We start from the raw sequence: 19373 nt of genomic DNA on the forward strand, positions 1-19373 counted from the left end.
TACATTAACACTGCAATGACGTTACTGTGAAAATCCCCTAGTCACCACATTCCGGCGCCTGTTTGGATACACTGAGGGAAAATTTAGTGTTGCCAATGTACCTAACCAGCACGGCTTTCAGATTGTGGGAGCACCTGAAGGAAACCCATGCAGACACGGGGAGGACGTGCAGACTGCACACAGTCAGTGATCCAAACCGGGAATCAAACCCGGGTCCCTGGTTGCTGTGAGGCAGCAGTGCTAACCACTGTACCACCGTGCTGCCCAGTTATAGTCCTAGGTTGTAAGGTGCTATTGACAAAGAGCAGTTTTATGGGGTATCTGTATTCCTAGCATGTTCCCCATGAACTAAGCCATACTTTTCTGAGTGTGATAGTTAATCACATACTTGCCCTATTTTTATCTCTCTATGGATCCAAGGGGAGATGGAGTGGTAATGGACAGGATTTTACAGTCCCGCTAGAGGTCATGGACTTCTGGCTGCCTGTCCAGATTTTCCGTTCCCGCACACGAAGGAATGGAAAATTTTGGCCCATGTCACTGGACATGGTCAGTCCATCCAGAGTCCCAGCCTAATGCCTGGTGGGCATGGGTTCAAATCCCACTACGGCAGCTGGTGGAATTTAAATTTAATTAATAAAAAAGTCTGGAATTAAAAGCTAGTCTCAGTTAAACTATCATAAAAACCCATCTACTTCAGTAATGTCCTTCAGGGAAGGAAATCTGCCATCTTGACCTGGTCTGGCTTTCATGTGACTCCAGAGCCGCAACAATGTGGTTGACTCTTAAATGCTGTATGAAATGTGCAAGCAAGCCACTCAGTTCAAAGTTACTTAAGAATGGGCAACAAATGCTGGCCCAGCCAGCAACATCACATCCCTCGAAGGAAAAATTACAAAAAGATGTTGACTGGTCAATGTGCCGAGTTTATGCTGAATGTGATACCCTACTCGCAAGGTGCAATACACCCAGACTGTTCCGAATATCGAATGAAGCTGCCCAAAGCCCATTCATAGAACACAGCTGCACAGAAGGAGTCCATTCGGCCCATTGAGTCTGAGATGGTGCATTGAAAGAGCGAACCAATTTGTTCCATTAGATACCTAATTAGTTTTCGAATTGGTTCCATTCAGCTGCTTTTTGAACTTTGAGCTGCACGTTCATGTATATATTCAGTTGGCTTTTGCAAATTATCAATGTATTTGCTTCTTCCAGCTTTTCAGGCAGTGCATTCTAGATCATAGAATCCCTACTGTGCAGAATAGGCCATTTGGCCCATCGAGTCTGCACTCACTCTCTGACAGAGCATTCCACCCAAGCCCACCCCATCACTGTAACCCCACACGTTTACCCCCCAACCTACACATCTCGGGACCCCAAGGGGAAATTTAGCATGGCCAATCCACCTAACCTGCATATCTTTGGACTGTGGGAGGAAACCGAAGCATCCGTAGGAAACCCATGCAGACACGGGGAGAACTTACAAAGACAGTCACCCAAGGCTGGAATTGAACCCGGATCCCTGGCGCCATGAGACAGCAGTGCTAACCACTGTTCCACCGTGCTGTCCATTGTAAGCACTCTCTCATTAAAACATCTTCTCATCTCCCCTTGAACCTTTTGCCAATAGCCTTAACTCTGTTTCTCTATTCTCCTGCCAGTGGAAAGTTTCTCCCTGTTTATTCTTATCAAAGCCCTAAGTAATTTTGAACACCTCTATCATATCTGCCATAACCTCTGCTATCAGGCAAACAACCTATGCTTCCCTAGTCTTTCACCCCAATATCATTCTAGTAAATCTCTTCTGCACATCCTCCAAGGCCGTGACATCCTTCCCCATGTGTGGTGCTCAGAATTGGATACGATGGGTGCAATTGTCCAGTCCTCCCGCTGGCATGATCTATACGTTTCTGGTTCTCTGAGCTAGAATCTGTGAAGGATTCCTGGGGTTCCTCGATCCAAGCTGGTTCGATTCAGCTTTCAGCTTGTGTTTGGCATTTGGACTCCTTTGAGTGAGCATTGGGATGCTGTCATTGAGTGTGGAGATGTTAATGGACATGGCTTGAGGCTGTGACTCCCAAGATTTTTGAGCCTGATTTTCCTGCCCCTCCTGCTGGTGGGATCTTCCAGACCCACCAGTATTCACGGGGATTTAAATGGATCGCCACATGAAAACCCATCTGCGATGGAGCTGGAAAGTCTCGCTGTTTATCTCTGAGGGGCAAATGAAAATGGTGCATCAGTAAAAGGCCAGCTTGCCCTGATCTTGCCAACTCCTACATTGAGAACACAAGATGGGTCTCGGGTCTGTCTTCCTCGCATGAAGCTTTGGGAATGCTTGATGTCAAACATTTGCTCTGACCCTCGCTAATACTTGTTTAAACTGAGTGACCTGACCTTTGAACTTTTAGCCTTCTTATACCCCACCCCCCTCCCCACATCATCTGGGCCTCACTGCAGATAGGACAGTCTATTGGCAGGTTTGACAAAGTGCCTAATTTGTATTACTGAAGCGCTTCATGTTAATGTGATTGCCTTGTGCCTGGGAAGGGAACAATTTGTAAATTATTTGCTTCATTGATTCAAGTTCCCCCCCCCCCCCCCCCCCCCCCCCAAAAAAAAAACCTCCAATTAACTTGTAGCCTTTTGGAAGCAACTGCAACCAATTATTATATTACGGCAAAGAATCTGGAAGGTTATGGTTTGAGTGAAAGGCTTTTGTGAAATAGCTGACTCCAGTTTGTGTTTCTGCCTCAGACTGCTTTGCCCGGGACAAGTCACCTTCCATCACTTCCTGGTTTAAAAAAACTGTGACCCCCTCAGAAAAAGCAGGACATTTTTGGGATTGTTTTGTATTTAATCCAGAGATTTTTGTTTTGCTGCATACTCCAATTTTGGTGCTGAAAACATTTCACTTCCCCGATCAGTCCTCCTCCCAAAGCTTTAGCATAAAAATCCAGACTGATACTCCAGTGCAGTACTGAGGGGAGTGCTGCACTGTTGGAGGTGCTGTCTCTTCGATGAGTCATCAAACCAAGATCCTGTCTGCCCTCTCAGGGGTGGGCGGTAAAAATCCCAGGCAGTGTTTCGAAGAACATCAGGGAAGCTCTCCCCAGTTTCCTGGCTAACGGTAGCACAGTGGTCAGCACTGTTGCCTCACAGCTCCAGGAACATGGGTTCGATTCCCGGCTTGGGTCTCTGTCTGTGCAGAATCTGCATGTTCTCACCATGTCTGCACGGGTTTCCTCCGGGTGCTCCGGTTTCCTCCCACAGTCTGAAGGGGACGTGCTGGTTAGGTGCATTGACCATGTTAAATTCTCCCTCAGTGAACCCGAACACAGGCAGCAGGTTACAAAAAATAGGCAGACAGGGCGTCAGGTCAATAATGCACATGTAAGATTGCACCAAGTGCTTCTGCACTGTAGAGATTCTATAAAAAAAAGTGGCAGTGTTAATGTGATGGATTCGCCCTCAATGTACCCGAACAGGCGCCGGAGTGTGGTGACCAGGGGATTTTCACAGTAACTTCATTGCCGTGTGAATGTAAGCCTACTTGTGACACTAATAAAATAGTTATCTCTCAGCCAGCATCATTAAAAGAGATGATCACATCATTGTCGCATTGCTGTTAGTGGGAGCTTGCAATGCCACATTTCCTATGTCACAACAGTAACCGCACTTTGAAAGCACTTCATGTAGGCTGCAAAGCCCCGAGGTTGTGAAAGGTGATGTATAAATGAAACTTCCTTCCCTTCAGAACCGCACAACAGAAATCTTTTCTATTACGAAAGATATTTACTCAATGATTGGTGCAATGTGAAATTGAAATACATTATGGTTAAATTTGAATAAAGTTTGCCACCTGATGCATGAGTAAAATGTTGTTCTTGACTTTTTCAGGTTATTCGCACCTGTCAAGCAGCTTGTATCCTCCTTATATTCCACTCGGTCACCTGGAGCACCCGAGCAATAGCAGCCCCATCCTAGCCCAGCTCAGCCAGCATGGCCTGTTCGAGTCTCAGAAAGGTCAGTGTCTGTCATTTATTGGCACATCCTCATCATCACCCCCTCGTCCATGGGGCTATTCTCAAATTGGGAAGCTAAACCTTTGATTGGTTTGATTTATGAATGGCTGCGGAATGGCAGAATAATGGACCCGAACCTCTTGTCCAATGTAATTTGTTACCATTTCCACTTCGATCCTGTTGGACAGTATCTTTCATGATTGGGTAGTGAGTCTAATGCAATAATTGTAGCCTGAAGACTGTCATGTGGAACTGACGTCAGGATTTTAAGAAACCTTTGTCCGTGAAGCAATGGAGCATCTGGAGGAGATTAACAACAATTATTGACTAACATCCAAAATTCTCATTTATGACCACAGGATGTGGTCTTTCATTTAAGAAAGGTAGATCGAAAGGGGGTGCAATCTAAATGTTGAAATGCTGCAGATCACAGATGATGTTGTTGTAGGCAGATCATTTAATTGCAGCTGTGGAAAGGAAAGGTTTGAACAAATAATTGGCAAGTCTTAAGTCCTGGGAAATATCTTCTGGTCTAAGGTTCAAGTCTTAATGATGCAAAAGTACCACTTGGCTCCAATTATCCATTCCTTCAATCTTTGGTAAATATAAGTGGTATATTACCCATCTAGATGATAGCAGATATATGAAGAAACAGCCGGACCCATGGAGTTAACAAGCTAATTCAATTCCTTTAAATAGGAGTGGTACGTCTATATGGTTTCGAATGGAATTGAAGGATGTAAAGATAGGCAGTTGTTACCTTTACAAATAATCACAATGTTCCAGTTCTTTCGGTACTTTGGGAATCTCTTCAACGTAAGCAGTCAGGGTCGAATGATATGGATTGCAATGTTAGATTGATGTCCCAGAGATCCTGCGCGATGACCTTGGGGAATAAGAGTCACAGAAATGTAACAGAGCACTGACACCCTGGAAGCCAAACATCTGATTAGTCATATCTGCCCAGGAGATGAAACAAGTTGGGGAGAGACTACATTAGCCTGGGTTATGCAAGGTCTGTTTAAAAGAAGTAACCAAGTGGAGCAAAACGCCCTTTCTGATTTTATATTTGTTTGATGGATAGTTTTAGAATTCAAACAAGTCCACAAGCCAAAAAGAATTGAGCTCGGCAAAGCCTGTTCATGGTCTGGCTTGATGCTCTAAAACGTTTTTATTGAAATGAGTGATCTTATAATGAATCTTGTACAACATTGGGTGAGTTGTGAGTTCCCGCTGTAAGTAGCAAAGGCACCTTACCGTAGTTGCTTTGTTCTTTTCAGAATGATGATAACATGGGTGTTTATGCAAATAATATTTAGCCCAGGGCCACTCGTATTTCTGGCAGTGGTGTCTATTGTTTCTCAGTGGGAGCACGTGCCAAGATCTGTTGAGATATTTTGCTACAAGAGGCTTTAACTTGCCTCCATAAAACTCGACTTCATGGCAAATGCTACCACTTAATATTGAGAAGTGCAAATCCCACTAGAATTGGACCATTCTGTGGTTTCCTGAGAAATACCTGGTTGGAGATTTTTTTCTCGCCTATGTATAACTTCCCAAATGAAAGCGCTAATATAGCCGACATTTCTTTGTGCTCACAAGAGAGATATCTTTTCCCCCATTTCGCTACGGAATCAAGAGGCTCATTTGGAAGGATAGTGATATTGAAGAATAGGAAAAATAAATTGGACGGGGAAGAAAATAAAATATTAAACATTAAAGACAAAGCAGATGGAAACAGAATGATTGGTTAACATTTTGACTGGCACCCTTGAGATTAATTTACCTTGCTCATAAATCTGCTGTGGATTTCCAGCACTTTCAGTTCCCACTCAAAATTAAGCTATTTGTGTAGATCTCCTTAGGTGGTATTTTTAAAAATTACACCACTTATACTTCCCAAATATTGAAGGAATGGATAATTGGAGCAAAGTGGTATTTTTGTATCATTAAGACTCGAATCTTAGAGGGTTAAGAAATGCATAGAACGTGCCTGTTGGCACAGACAGGGCACAGGGAGCAATTAAAGTGCAGGAACAGCGAGGCCTGAGGCCTGACCAAAATTGGGCCTCAATTAAATTAGGCCAACAAGGCGAGGATGCCTGCTGTGCATCCCCAAGCAGTTTAACAGTGAAACAAATATCAGTGTTGGGCTGTTGCTGTACCGGCAGCAACCCTCGGGTAAGTCCCAGCAGGGGAAGTTAGATTCTGATGTCTGTAGATTTGGAGGAAGCAATGTTACTCCTTCTGGTTTCCAGGGAAAGGTTTTATTTTTAAAAAGAGAGTCAAGTTACTTTCATTGCTGGCTCAAGGAACCTGAGTGTTGCACCACTGACTAACCCTGGAATGGGATTTTTTAAATATCGGATCCCTAATTTAACATACAAGGGGCCTACAAGGTGTCTGCTAAGGTACTGAAACATATGGACCCCATGAATTTAGGTGGGATCATCTCCTGTGCAGGCTGGAGTCTGGGGCCCAAATGGGCATGATTTGTGATCATACATTCTTATTTTATTAAGTTTATAAATGGGTACAACATATACAAATTTTTACCCTTTATGCCTTGGTCAGTGCTTCTACAAACAGTAAGAGGGATTGGGATTGCAACTCTGTACATTGGAGTGGATCTGTGCACTTCAATCAAGTATGAATTTTTCTGAAATTGACTATACTTTTTCCAAAGACTCAAAATTGACAGGAGATTTATTAGAAACCTAACTGCTAGTAGGAAAGCAAATGTACCGCATCCATCACTGACTTAGTGTTGGTGAAGCAGCTTAAGGACACGGGGTATCCTTGGCTAGTCATTTGTTACAGCACCTCCTCGGATAAAGGAGCGCACAGAATGTGAGCCTCTCCAGTAATTCCAGAAGGGAAATGGAAGTCCAGTTATTTGTCTTCCGCGATACTGAAATGCAGGAGCTGGTTTTAACGAAAGATCCACATTAAGCTCAGGATTGTAGCTGCCTCCTGTACTTCATATGTCCTTCAGAATGGAATCATCTGGGCTGTAAACTTTATTCACGGCCATTGATCAAAGCCAAGCTGTGAGAAGAGGTGAACTTTTTTGCAGGGAGGGAATACATCCATCTATCAGCCGAGTATGAATAGAATTCCGCCCAATTAGCCCATACTGAATGTCGGCTGATAAAGGCTTTGACTTGCTGGTTCTGTGACTCTATCCAAGACATCCCTACGCCAATCGCTCTTATTGGAACCCAATGGTGTTTAACAAAATTGAGAGGCTTGTGACTGGCACTGCATTATGGAGTGGTGCACATGATTGAGGGTTATCACTCCATAACATCATGGTGCTCCAGCCCAGTTTCAGACTTTTAGCCTCCAGAGTGATCCAGTCCATTTTGAGGGCCAATGCCGATTAGTATTTGGGCAGCGGGTGGGTGTTAAGAGTCTGGGGCCTCCATTAAGTTCAGCCCAAACATTCAGGTTGATGGTCTTTTCATCAGAAGGTGATCGACCTAAAACATACTTTTAAAAAAATTTATTTGATTTATTTATTAGTCACACGGCTTACATTAATACCGCAATGTAGTTACTGTGAAAATCTCCTAGTCGCCACACTCCGGCGCCTGTTCGGGTACACTGAGGAGAGAATTTAGCACGGCCAATGCACCTAACCAGCACGTCTTTCAGACTGTGGGAGGAAACCGGAGCACCCGGAGGAAACCCATGCAGACACGGGGAGAATGTGCAGACTCCGCACAGATAGTGACCCAAGCCGGGAATCAAACCCGGGTCCCTGGCGCTGTGAGGCAGCAGTGCTAACCACTGTACCGCCCTTTGTGCTTTCCACTGGTGTGACCTGACTTGTAGAGTGTTTGTTTCCACTCGTGCGCCAGTTGAGGCGACTTAAGCCATGACTTCTGCACCTGGCAAAAGACTAAGGCTAGTGTCACTTTTTCTACCGAGTTGACGTGGTATTTTTGTTTGTTTTAATTCCAGACGGATATTATTTACACAGCCACGCGGGACAGTCAGCCCTCCACAGCACAGCGCACTCTCAAGCCCCCATTTCCAGGACGACATCCAATCATACGTCGGCTTCCATCCTGCGAGAGAAGGAAATGTGTCACCCTCACAAAAGCTCGAAAGACTCGGAGAGGTATCCCGCGAAAGACTCGAAAGAGAAAATGTATAGGACTGAGGGAAATGTAAACGTGGCTAAAAAGGAGAAGGAGAAACCCAGGGAGGAGTCTCGGCCCTGGAGTGTGGTGGACCTCACGCAAGATGGACGGACTGACAATGATAGGAGGATCCATCTTCTTGACAAGCCCATCAAGGTCAGTGAGCATCACGCTGCAGTTCTTACCAATCACTCTGCAAACCAGGGCAACAGTCATGGAGAACCAAAGTCGAAAAACCCTTTGCAGACCTTGTCGCTCAGTAATTGTAACAGTGGCTCCAGTTCCTCATTAAGACTGACCGGCACGGAACAGGACAGATGTTCCAAAGACTCCATTAAACGCGATGAGAACATGAGGCCTTTGCTGCATGCTCACCCGGAAAAGACCCGGAAGTGTGACACCGTGGTGACTTCAGTTGGCACTTTGCATGTTTCCTGTGGCTGCCCATCGCCCCACTCCTCTCAAACAGCCCGGATGCCATCCTCCAGCACATTCCCTCCTCTTCCTGTTCGTTCCAGCATCTACACAATCTACCCCACTGCCAGGGAGCCAGGAAAGGAACATAAAGTTATTGCACCTACCTTTGTGCCTTCGGTTGGGTTTTACGAGGACAGAAACGGGCCCATTCAGATCGCCTCTCAGGCGAGAGACAATAAAAATGACAAAAATAAGGACAAGGATATCAACAGAACAGCTGGTGACAGAGCAGGCACTTTGCAAGGCCCCTCTGATAGGACACTGGTGGACACATCCCGGTTAATGGTGGCTCAGGATTTGCCTGTGCACGCAGATAGCAAAAGGGTAGACATCACGAGGGAGGAAGGATCAGTCATTAGGTCCAACTCTTTAGCAATGAAGAGGCCCATGACCTCTGAACTGTTTTTGAACAAACCAGGTCTTAGTCCTTCCGAAACGAGAGACTTACACTCGAGTGGCGCCACGTCGAAAGACTTGGTCAGATCAGGTTTTGAAGTCGATCACAGAACTCAAGAGCGGGAACAATTCCAAAGGTCCAGCCTGAAGGATTCTTCCAAAGTCTTTAATGGGGTGGACATCGCCCGGTTGCACTTGGAACAATCCCAGCTAAAGCGATCTGGCACCCCCGAGACAAAATGGAAGCCGTTTGAAATGGCGACCTACGCAACCACTCAAATGGCAGCATTGGCCGCACAGCACGGTCATGGGAGCAGAGGTGAGGAGGAACAAAAGAAGGCTTTTCTGGACCCAGTGAGTCTGCAGAGATCAGCCGTGGTGGGGAATCCCAGCGAGGTGTCGGCCATGCAAAGCTTAATAAAGTACAGCGGCAACTTTGCTAAGGAGACTTCAGGGCGGCCCGGGAGTGGCAAGAAGAGTCCGTTCGGAGGACTCGGGAACATGAAGACTGACTCCAGTCAGCACAGCGTTTCAAAGGTACAGCACCTGCCGCTTCAACAACTGAACAAACAACTCAAGAAGGACCCAGAGAGGCCAGAGAGTGCGAAATCGTTCGGGAGAGATGGATGCGGAACACAGGGCGAGGTGGAGGTAAGGCATCCACCTGTGGGGATAGCAGTGGCAGTGGCCCGACAGAAGGACAACAGCAGCAAACCTGGTGCTGGCGTGATGGACAGGGATCGGTCACTCTCCATGAACAGCATGAAAGGTAAGAACGTGGCCTACGTCACTGTGACAGGCCCTCAGGAGGGCGAACCCCATGTTCTGACACCAATTGTGCAATGCCTCAGCTCCTGTGAACTCCATAAGCAGAGGGTGGAGGGCGAGAGCTTGCAGGCTGGAGGGCCCGCCTCGTGACACTGCCTCTGGGTCTAGTCAAGGTAGCTATCCACGCCCAAGGTTGTTTGCAGCCTGTCAGGGATAAGCACTCTGGCTGCCTGCCTCTGGGGCTTGTCCTGGCCTGGGTAACCCTTGGGAAGGAATGTATGGCATCTACATCTGAGACCTCCCGTATTTTGTGGGTACCACAGGAACTGGCGGATGTAGTCAACACTGGGAATAGTATTATTATTTACATTCATACATTTATTTTCTTGTTTTAAGGAATTTGTTAAATTGAATCTAAGAAAAAGGGGCACTTGTTGTCTTTTGGCTGAAGGTTGTTTTGGAAAAGGTGTGAACAAGTTGTGATTTTTCTTGGAACCCTTTATATTCAACAACACACATTAATATAGAGGTTTACAGCATGGAAACAGGCCCTTCAGCCCAACTTGTCCATGCTGCCTAGTTATTACCACTAAGCTAGTCCCAATTGCCTGCGTTTGGCCCATATCCCTCTATAGCCATCTTACCCATGTAACTGTCTAAATGCTTTTTAAAAGACAAAATTGTACCCGCCTCTACTACTATCTCTGGCAGCTCGTTCCAGACACTCACCACCCTCTGTGTGAAAACATTGCCCCTTTGGACCCTTTTGTATCTCTCCCCTCTCACCTTAAACCTATGCCCTCTAGTTTTAGACTCCCCTACTTTTGGGAAAAGATGTTGACTATCTACCTTATCTATGCCCTTCATTATTTTATGGACCTCTGTAAGATCATCCCTAAGCCTCCTATGCTCCAAGGAAAAAAGTCCCAGTCTATCCAGCCTCTCCTTATAACTCAAACCATCAAGTCCCAGTCGCATCTTTTCTGCAGTCATTCTAGTTTAATAATATCCTTTCTATAATAAGGTGACCAGAACTGTACAGTACATATAGTACTTTCAATGTGGTAAAATGTCCCAAGGCACTTCAAAGGGGCATTATAAAAGACAATCTGACAGCCACATGAGGAGATACTCGGGCAACAGCTCGGTGAAACAGACTTGAGTGTCTTAAGGGAGAGGAATGTAGTGGAGTGACAGAAAGATCCAGAGAGCTATTCGAGAGCCAGAGGTCTAGGCAACTGAAGGTGCAGTCACCAATGTTGGAGCAGTTAAAGTTGGCAAAGCTCAGAATCAGAGGATACCTCGGGAGGGTTGTGGAGCGAGAGGAGATTATAGGGATAAGGAGGGGGTGAGACTATGGAGGAGAAGTTGTGTTGTCAGCAGTTTATTGGGAATAGGGTCAAGCCAGAGGGAAGTGAGACTCAGAGACAGATGGAGCTCGGACTGGCATGGGGGGGATATGAGGGAAACCAGAGAAATACAAATACAGTGAGAGACTTAGAGGATGTTGGACCTGAGGGGTTAGGATAGGGAGGGACACAGCAGAGGCAAATGATCAGATTGTCTCAGTTTCAGTGGGTTTCTCACACTTATTGTTGAACATGAGGGTGGAGGGGTGGGGGGGGTTGCAGTTTAAGAAGACTGTTTGAAATAGGGGAATGGAGCTGGGGGTTATCTTTGCATTCCTGGGTGATCCTGGACTAGTGGACAGGAGCAGGATTCAATGATACTTTGTGTGGTCAGGCCTGATATGCTGGAGGATGGCTAAAACCAGCTGTCAGCCAGATCCTTTCAATTCTGCCTCCTTTGAGCTTAAGGATACGGAGATGAGAGCTGTACTGGGGGGATGGCCACAGTGAGAGGGAGTAAGTGGTATTACTGTGGAGGTGAGTGTGTGATTGAGAAAATCAATAGCTGCAGAAATATCATGGCAAACAGGGGGCCCAAGAACAGATAGTTGGGATTTTGAAAGTGAAATTGTAAATGAATTAGGGGATGGCTTTCCCAGGGTTGGATACGGAAGGGTTGGGGTGTGAAAGGGCTTGTGGGTGGGGAGCGATACAAAGAAGTGATCAGAGATAGCTGGATCTGGAACCAAGGACTTACAAGACCACGTGAGATGGCAAAGTATGGGGTGTGGCTAACTGCCTTGAGGAAACCCAGGCCATTGAGAGAGAGAGAGCAGTCTACAAAGCATAGGATTTGAGCCTTTGTAAATAGAGGAATTGAGTACAAAGGCAGGGAAGTTATGCTGAACCTTTACCAATCTCTGGTCAACATTGGGGAATTATTGCGTCCAGTTTATCCTTGGTCTGTCAGAAAGGTGTGAGGGTTTATGAGAGGGTGCAGGGGGAGATTTACCAGAATGCTTCCAGGATTGAGGGAATTTAGCTCCAAGGTTAGGTCAGAGAAGCTAGGACTGTTCTCCTTGGATCAAGGGTGATTGAGAGATGATAATATGATATCGGAACCAACAGAATTGTTTACCAAACTATTGATAAACTAGATATTGGTTTTCCGTTTGTAATTGTTTAAGTAGCCCAGCCTAAAGCAGGCAGATATTTTATGTCTTAATTTTTAAAAAAATTCACTCGGGATGTGGGCGTCGCTGGCTGGGCCAGCATTTATTGCCCATTCCTAACTGCCCTCCATTTGTTGTGGGCCTGGAGTCACATGTAGGCCGGACCGGGTAAGGATGGCAGATTTCCTTCCCTAAAAGATATTAATGAACCAGATGGGGTTTTTTATTGAATTCAAATTTCACCACCTGCGGTGTTGGGATTTGAACCTGGCTCCCCCGGATCTTGTTCTGGGTCTCCGGACCACTAGCCCAGTGACCATACCACTACGCCATCGCCACCCCTTAAGGAATAACGCTGGGCACCTCAATCTTGCAGAAAATATGAAGTGAAATCTTGGGCTCCAAGGCTAGGTTGCGTTACGAGCAGGAGCCTGAGGCAGACGGGACTGATTGTCTTTGAGATTGTTGGCTTGCCTGACGCTTATGTGATTCTTATTTAATAAAATCACGACTGCTCTGTGTATTGGTAAATATTAAATTCAAAGGGCCCTCGTCCATAGTATTCTAAAACGGCTGCTCATTCAGATGTGTTTTTGACGTTTACCTTGAACTCATTAGCTGGCTGGAATGTGGCTTTCTATTTCTGCTTGGCAGTAGGAGCCTCATTTTTCCTTTATTTATGAGCAGGGGGGCAAAGAATAAAGTAACACTGCACTATTCAACCCCGTATGTCTGTGTGCCGGTCACATGACCCGGCCCTGTCTATCATCAACAATATGATGTGTTTTTAATGTACAAATTGATTGGTGACACAGTGGGAGAGAATAAAGGAGAACACTTCCCTCTCTTTTGCATGTCGTTGTATAGAAATTCTTTAGGCTAGACATCATGTGGTCTACCGTTGAAACCTTTTGTCTGTGAAGTAGTTTCTCTGGCTGTTGCTAAGGCCCAACAGTCCACAGTAGGCAATGGCAACACAGGGAGCTGTTTGTAAAGCATTTCAATGACTAGGATACAGGCAGCTAACATTAAATGTAATTTACTGAGCAGAACTAAAAGCTGCAAACAAGAACTGAATTCTAATCGGCCTTCCAGCCGGTTGCTAGGCGACAGGACAAGCCTTGGGAGAAAAAGTGTTTTTTTTTCTCTCACTCCTGCGCAGGGAGAGGCTGGTAATAATGTTAGCCTGCTAGTGATAAGAGAAGGTTCTGGACTTAGTGAGCTGTAAAGGAAGGCAAAAGCAGAGTTTAGATGATAAATCTGCAGCATTGTAAGAGTAAATGCTGATATTTAGGCCACGGTTACCTAGACACTGCACTCAGCCTTTCCGCTGAGAATGGTAGGTGTGAGGCCCGTACATACCCTTTTCTTACTTCCCTTAAAGACAAGGGTTACATTCATGGATAACAATGGCAGCTTTCAGTCTTGTGCAGAATTATCTCATTCTACAACCACCTGTAGGAATAAGTGTGGAGGGCAGAGGGAAACTAAAATGTATTATTTTAATAAATGCTACCACTGCTTTAATGTCCACACTGTTAATGATCTTTTTATTCCATTAATGGTGGTCAAAATTGACAAAGCGGAGGCTCCTGTTAATTGTGTAACTTAAGTTAATTCTTTCACTACCACAAAACGCTGTTCATTAAATCAAATTCATCCAAAGGCCTAACCACACATTTTTGCCATTTGTACCCTGGAACTGAGTAACCATTCACGTTGACAGAATAAATGAGTTATACACAGAAATATGCATTTATGACAAAGCTCAAAATGTATCGCTTGCCCCTCAAGTCACCACCCACCTGAAAAATTGAACTTTCAAATGCAGCACTTCATAGGTTAGGCATTAGTAGAGGACAGGAGTCCATTAAATGTAACGGAGTAGGGGAATGACTAAACTCCCCATTGCTATACTCATGAGGTACAGGGCACGATGTGGCAGTGAGCAAAGTACATATAAACACATGACATTGAAGGGCTGAGAGAGATCACCTGGCCAATCAAGTCAGACCCGCATTCGCGACTAAAAAACTGTTGACAAAACCTTCCTCCCTCATACAACTAAATAATCTCTCAAAAGAGGCAGAAGAAACACTCGGGGAAATTCCTCTCTGATTTCCTCAGGCAGCCAAAACCAAGTGTGCTGTTTTGTGGTTCTTGCTGGTTCTACAAACACACTGGCCTTAATTTTTAGGCATCTGTGCAGCCAGAATCTGAGGCGGGCGGGCAGCAGGCCTGCCTGCTGGTCCCCCAGCTCCATCCTGCCACTCCGCCATTTTTACTCTTTACCTGGCCCTCCAGCTTTGAGAGCCAGCCCTCCCTCTTTAACTGGGACAGCGAGATTGCCCTCAGTCCCCTGCAATGAGTGCCTGCTTCCCACACGGTGCCGGCCTCTGACCCACTTTTCACCCGGATGATGGGGATTCAGAAGCCCACAGGAAAAATCCTCTCCCTAATATTTCACCCGTGTTCTCCTTTCCATTGCATTCTTCTAAATATATATCGGAAAGACAAAATAGTTCCATTGCACAGTTCTCCACAGGTCTGGTTCAGTTATGTCACATGAAGGGCTTTAAAAATTGGTCTTTTTTCTTTTAAAGGGAGGGGACTCTTGGGCATTTTGATCATTTTAAGATTCTCTGAAATATTAACTTGGAGTTTATTTCATAGAATCCCTACAGTGCAGAAGGAGGTCATTCGGCCCATCGCGCCTGCACTGACCACAATCCCACTCAGACCCTATCCCCATAACCTCATGCGTTTCCCCTAGCTAGCCCCCCTGACACTAAGGGGTAATTTAGCATGGCCAATCCTCCTAACCCGCACATCTGTGGGAGGAAATTGGGGCACCCGGAGGAAACCCACGGTGACACGGAGAGAACGTGCAAACTCCGCACAGACAGTGACCCAAGCTGGGAATCAAACCCGGGTCCTTGGCGCTGTGAGGCAGCAGTGCTAACCACCGTGCCGCCCATTTGAGTTGTTGAGTTTAGACACCAGAAACGTTTTTCTTTCTTCACCTGGTCCCAGGTCTTCATTTTGCATGGAATCTTTCTGAGTCTTTTCTGCGCCTTGCATCACCTCTGACCCCACCTAAACACTACAACAGCAGCCAATCGATTAACCCCAAAGTACTCGAACATTGGTCCCATCAAAACATTAACCTCACCATCTAAAGTTTAATTGGCATCACCAAGCAGAGTGAAATATTGGTCTCTTTTTCTGTCAAAGAGCTTCTTTCAACCGTCATTAGAAAATAGAAGCTGAAGTAGGCCATTCGGCCCTTCGAGCCTGCCCCACCATTTGTTTTAATCATGGCTGATCATCAAATTCAATATCCTGATCCCCCCTTCCCCCCATATCCCCTCATCCAGCATCACAGGAATTAGTAATATCATTATACAAAAATGATGCTGACATTTTAACAACAACTTGCATTGATATAACCCCTTCAGTGGCGTTAAATATTCAGTGACAGTCAGAGCAGTAGATTTAAAGGAAGAGGAGGGAAGATTGAAGGTGAGTGCTGGAGGTTGTTCCAGTGAAGGGGATGCTGTACAGTGGGCCAGATGTGGAAGTGCAGAGAGGGTGTGGAGGGTGGCTGCACTGACGCAGATTGGAGTGAAGCAGGTGGAGTGAAGCGTTGGCCAGAGAGGGATTCAGAAAGGAGGATGCCGGTTTTGAAAACAGTGCATTTAGGATGGAGAAGGCAGCGGCCAGCAGTAGAGTGAGGGGCTAGCAGGAGAGGGATCGGAGGCAGCCGGGTAGGCTTGCAATGGGTTAGTTGCTGCTGTGATGGTTTCCTCCTATGCTGCAGTGCGCATTGTCTCTACGCGGTGGGTTTACTGAACGTCACCCGGTGAGAGCAGACACTGGGTCAATTAGTTAGAGAACCAGAAACCAATCCTAAAGCAAAGCAGAGTTTGTTTCTGGCCACTAGTTCGAAGAGTTTTTTTTTCTAACAAGTGGTTTAATTTGTAACAGCTTCTTGGTCCTTTCCCCAAAGGGTGGATGGACAAAAGTGTGTCTCACACACACAGCCATCCAGAGCGGAAACGTATCAGCTTCAATCTTTGGTCTTGGTGAGTTAGCTGGTTGCTTACTCATGCTGCAGTTTAGCCCTGGGGGAGATGGCAGGAGGTGGTCAGAGTTCCGAGCCTGGCAGCAATATGGACAGGCGGGCACAAGCTGAGAGGATAGGGTCAGGTTTAACTTTACTGCACATCCAACAGTCATGCCCAAAAGTGCCCTGATTTGCCACCTTGTCTAGGCTGACACCTACTGGGCAGCGTAGCAAAGAAAGTCCCACACACAAACCTGATGAATGCATCGAAAGAGAAGGGTAAGGAGGGTGGTGGAGATGGCACAGTGGTTAGCACAGCTGCCTCACAGTGCCAGGGACTCGGATTCAATTCCCAGCTTGGGTCACTGTCGGTGCGGAGTCTGCATGTTCTCCCCCTGTCTGCATGGGTTTCCTCCGGGTGCTCCGGTTTCCTCCCACAGTCCAAAAGACGTGCTGGTTAGGTGCATTGGCCATGCTCAATTCTCCCTCAGTGTACCCAAACAGGCCAGAGTGTGGCAACTAGGGGATTGTCACAGTAACTTCATTGCAGTGTTAATGTAAACCTACTTGTGACACGAATAAATAAACTAAATAATACCAGAAATCAATTCACCATTCGTGACTATTTCATATTTTATGCCTTAGACATTTGAGGCTTTGATATTAAACTCACCTGATGACGGGCAGGAAGGGGCCAGTATAAATCGTGGCTGTAACAGAAACACTGTGAATAGGCAACCTTCAAAATGTACATTGGATACTCTTCTCTGAGGCTGAATGTTCTCCACAGGGCATTGGCATTCCAACATTATGACTTGCGCTATTATGTGCGGGCACGCGCAGTGGATTTTAATGATTCAAATTTGGATTAAATTAAACTGTGGCATGAAAGAAGCTAGGGAGAAACCTTCCTTTTGGTTTTGTAAGGAAGAAGATTGATTCTGAATGAGAATGTAAAAACAGCAGAAGAGAGATGTGTTCAAAGAGCAGACACCAGTCAAAGTCCAGAGGCTCCCCTCGTGTAACTAGTTGTGATTTGCTGAAGGACTGAAGAAGAACGTCTCCATGAATAGAATACAGCTTCACAGAAAGTGGATAGAATGCCTGTGTCTACGTGTTCTCTGTTCAGGAATTCCAGCAACTAATCAAGACAAAGGAGAATTGCTAAGAAAGTAAATAGTAACAGATTGTCAGCAGGGCCGAGACACCAGGAGACAATTTGAGATAGTAACAGAGGAATTATTGAAGAACTTGGGAGAAATCGTCTTTACACTGGGAGAGTTAGGAATGCGGGATTCTCTGTCCAAATCATTGTTGAAGCAGAATTTACAAATACTTTATAAAGGAATTGGAAAAGTGAGGAAGAAATTCTTTATACAACGAGTGGTTAGGATCTGTCCGAGAGTGTGATGATAGAATTATTTTGTGGTTTTCAAAAGGGAGTCATCAACACAGAAGAAGGCCATTCAGCCCATCATGTCATCCAGAGCCATCTCCCTGTAGCCCTGCATATTCTTCTTTTTAAGATAATAATCCAATTTGCTCTTAATGCCGCAGTTGAACCTGTCAGGCAGCGCGATCTGGATTCAACCTCTCGTTGCGTGAAAAGGCTTTTCCTCATGTCGCTATTGGGCAGGATTCACCGGCCCCTCCTGCCAGCGGGATCTTCCAGTCCCGCCGAAGGCGACCCCGCCTCACATGCAGCGGGTTTCCCGGTGAAACAGCCAGCGAGCAGCACAAATGACCATTGACTTTGGCAGTACCGGAAGATCCTGCCATCAGCCAATGATGATCCGCCTCCAACACTGGGAAACCGTGTGTGTGTGTGTGTGTGTGTGTGTGCGCGTGCGCGCGCGCGCGTGTCAGCAATCTACTTTGTCCAAGCCCCATCATTGTCTTGGATACCTCGATCAATCAGATTGTATAAGTAACTGCAGGGCTTTGGGGAAACGGGCAGGGGAATGGCTGATTTACTCTTGCAGAGAGTTAGCATGGGTATGATGGGACAATAGCCTCCTTCTGTGCTCTAGATATTCTCAAAAATGGATCAGATGTAGGGAAAAGAAATATTAAAGGGATTGGAGAGTAAGAAAGAGTAGGACCATAAAACCATAGAAAAGTAATGGCACAGAAAGAGGCCATTCAGCCCGTTGTGTCTGTGCCAGGACAGAGTAGGTGGCTCATATTGAGACGCATTGCCAGTGTCAGTGCTGGAATGTTCAATGATTCCACATTGTTGGTTGAGGATATTTAAGGCAATGTATAAATGTCCCTGTCTCACTGCATGTTTATTTATTTCTAAATGATTTAATGAGGAGACCTTGGAGATTCTTGAATGGACCTGCTCTTGATGGTGCGCACTTCTGAGTAACACCGCGTCGAGTAGTTGGTTAACTGGGTGATAATGGGAGCTCCGAGTGCAATCTGTTTATTTTCTCTGTCATCTTTTACACATTGTGGACTGGGGGCACAGCAGATGCACGGCCTGTTTGTCAGACACTGACCCTTGCTGAGATATGAATATTGTGGTAACTACAGTTTTAACCGAACCTTACAGACCAATGAGGTGCCTTGTGAGATTATAATATGCCTATCTGGCAAATGAGGTTATGTCTTCATGGGGAAATGGTCGAATTAATTATATTTTGTGATTAATTGTCCACTTTTTTTAATCCTTTAAAAACACCGCAAAATTGCATGTGAAATTTTAATGCCATCAGTCTCATTGGAAGACTTAGATCTCAATCAACTTTGGCAGCACTTTTTAAAGTTCCATTCAAACTGGCGTGTGGATAATGTTTGAAAATGTCTGCAGTATGTCTCTGAGGTTATGCCGTTCTTTTGAGGTATGATATTCTTCCTTCCTCCCAGGACCAGGACGCACGGACGAAGAGCGAAGTGACGATCGGCACCGTCATCGTGAGGAGCGCCTCATTGCCCGAGAGCAGGAGAAGCTATTGAGGTGAGTGGGC

The 19373-nt window shown here is 45.8% G+C and overlaps 1 protein-coding gene across 14 annotated transcripts in view; it reads left to right on the plus strand.

The window, feature by feature from the left end:
• The window catches only part of tnrc18 (trinucleotide repeat containing 18), a 163640-nt gene that overhangs the window by 68678 nt on the left and 75589 nt on the right, over positions 1-19373 (plus strand). For all 14 annotated transcript variants that reach the window (XM_078240109.1, XM_078240113.1, XM_078240112.1 and 11 more), the window contains 3 exons: positions 3901-4026; positions 7992-9815; positions 19273-19363. In XM_078240109.1, coding sequence (XP_078096235.1) covers positions 3901-4026; positions 7992-9815; positions 19273-19363 — 2041 coding nt within the window. The remainder of the gene's footprint in view (positions 1-3900; positions 4027-7991; positions 9816-19272; positions 19364-19373) is intronic.

Source organism: Mustelus asterias, chromosome 23, assembly GCF_964213995.1.
Source record: "Mustelus asterias chromosome 23, sMusAst1.hap1.1, whole genome shotgun sequence".
In the NCBI taxonomy this organism is placed as follows: domain Eukaryota; kingdom Metazoa; phylum Chordata; class Chondrichthyes; order Carcharhiniformes; family Triakidae; genus Mustelus; species Mustelus asterias.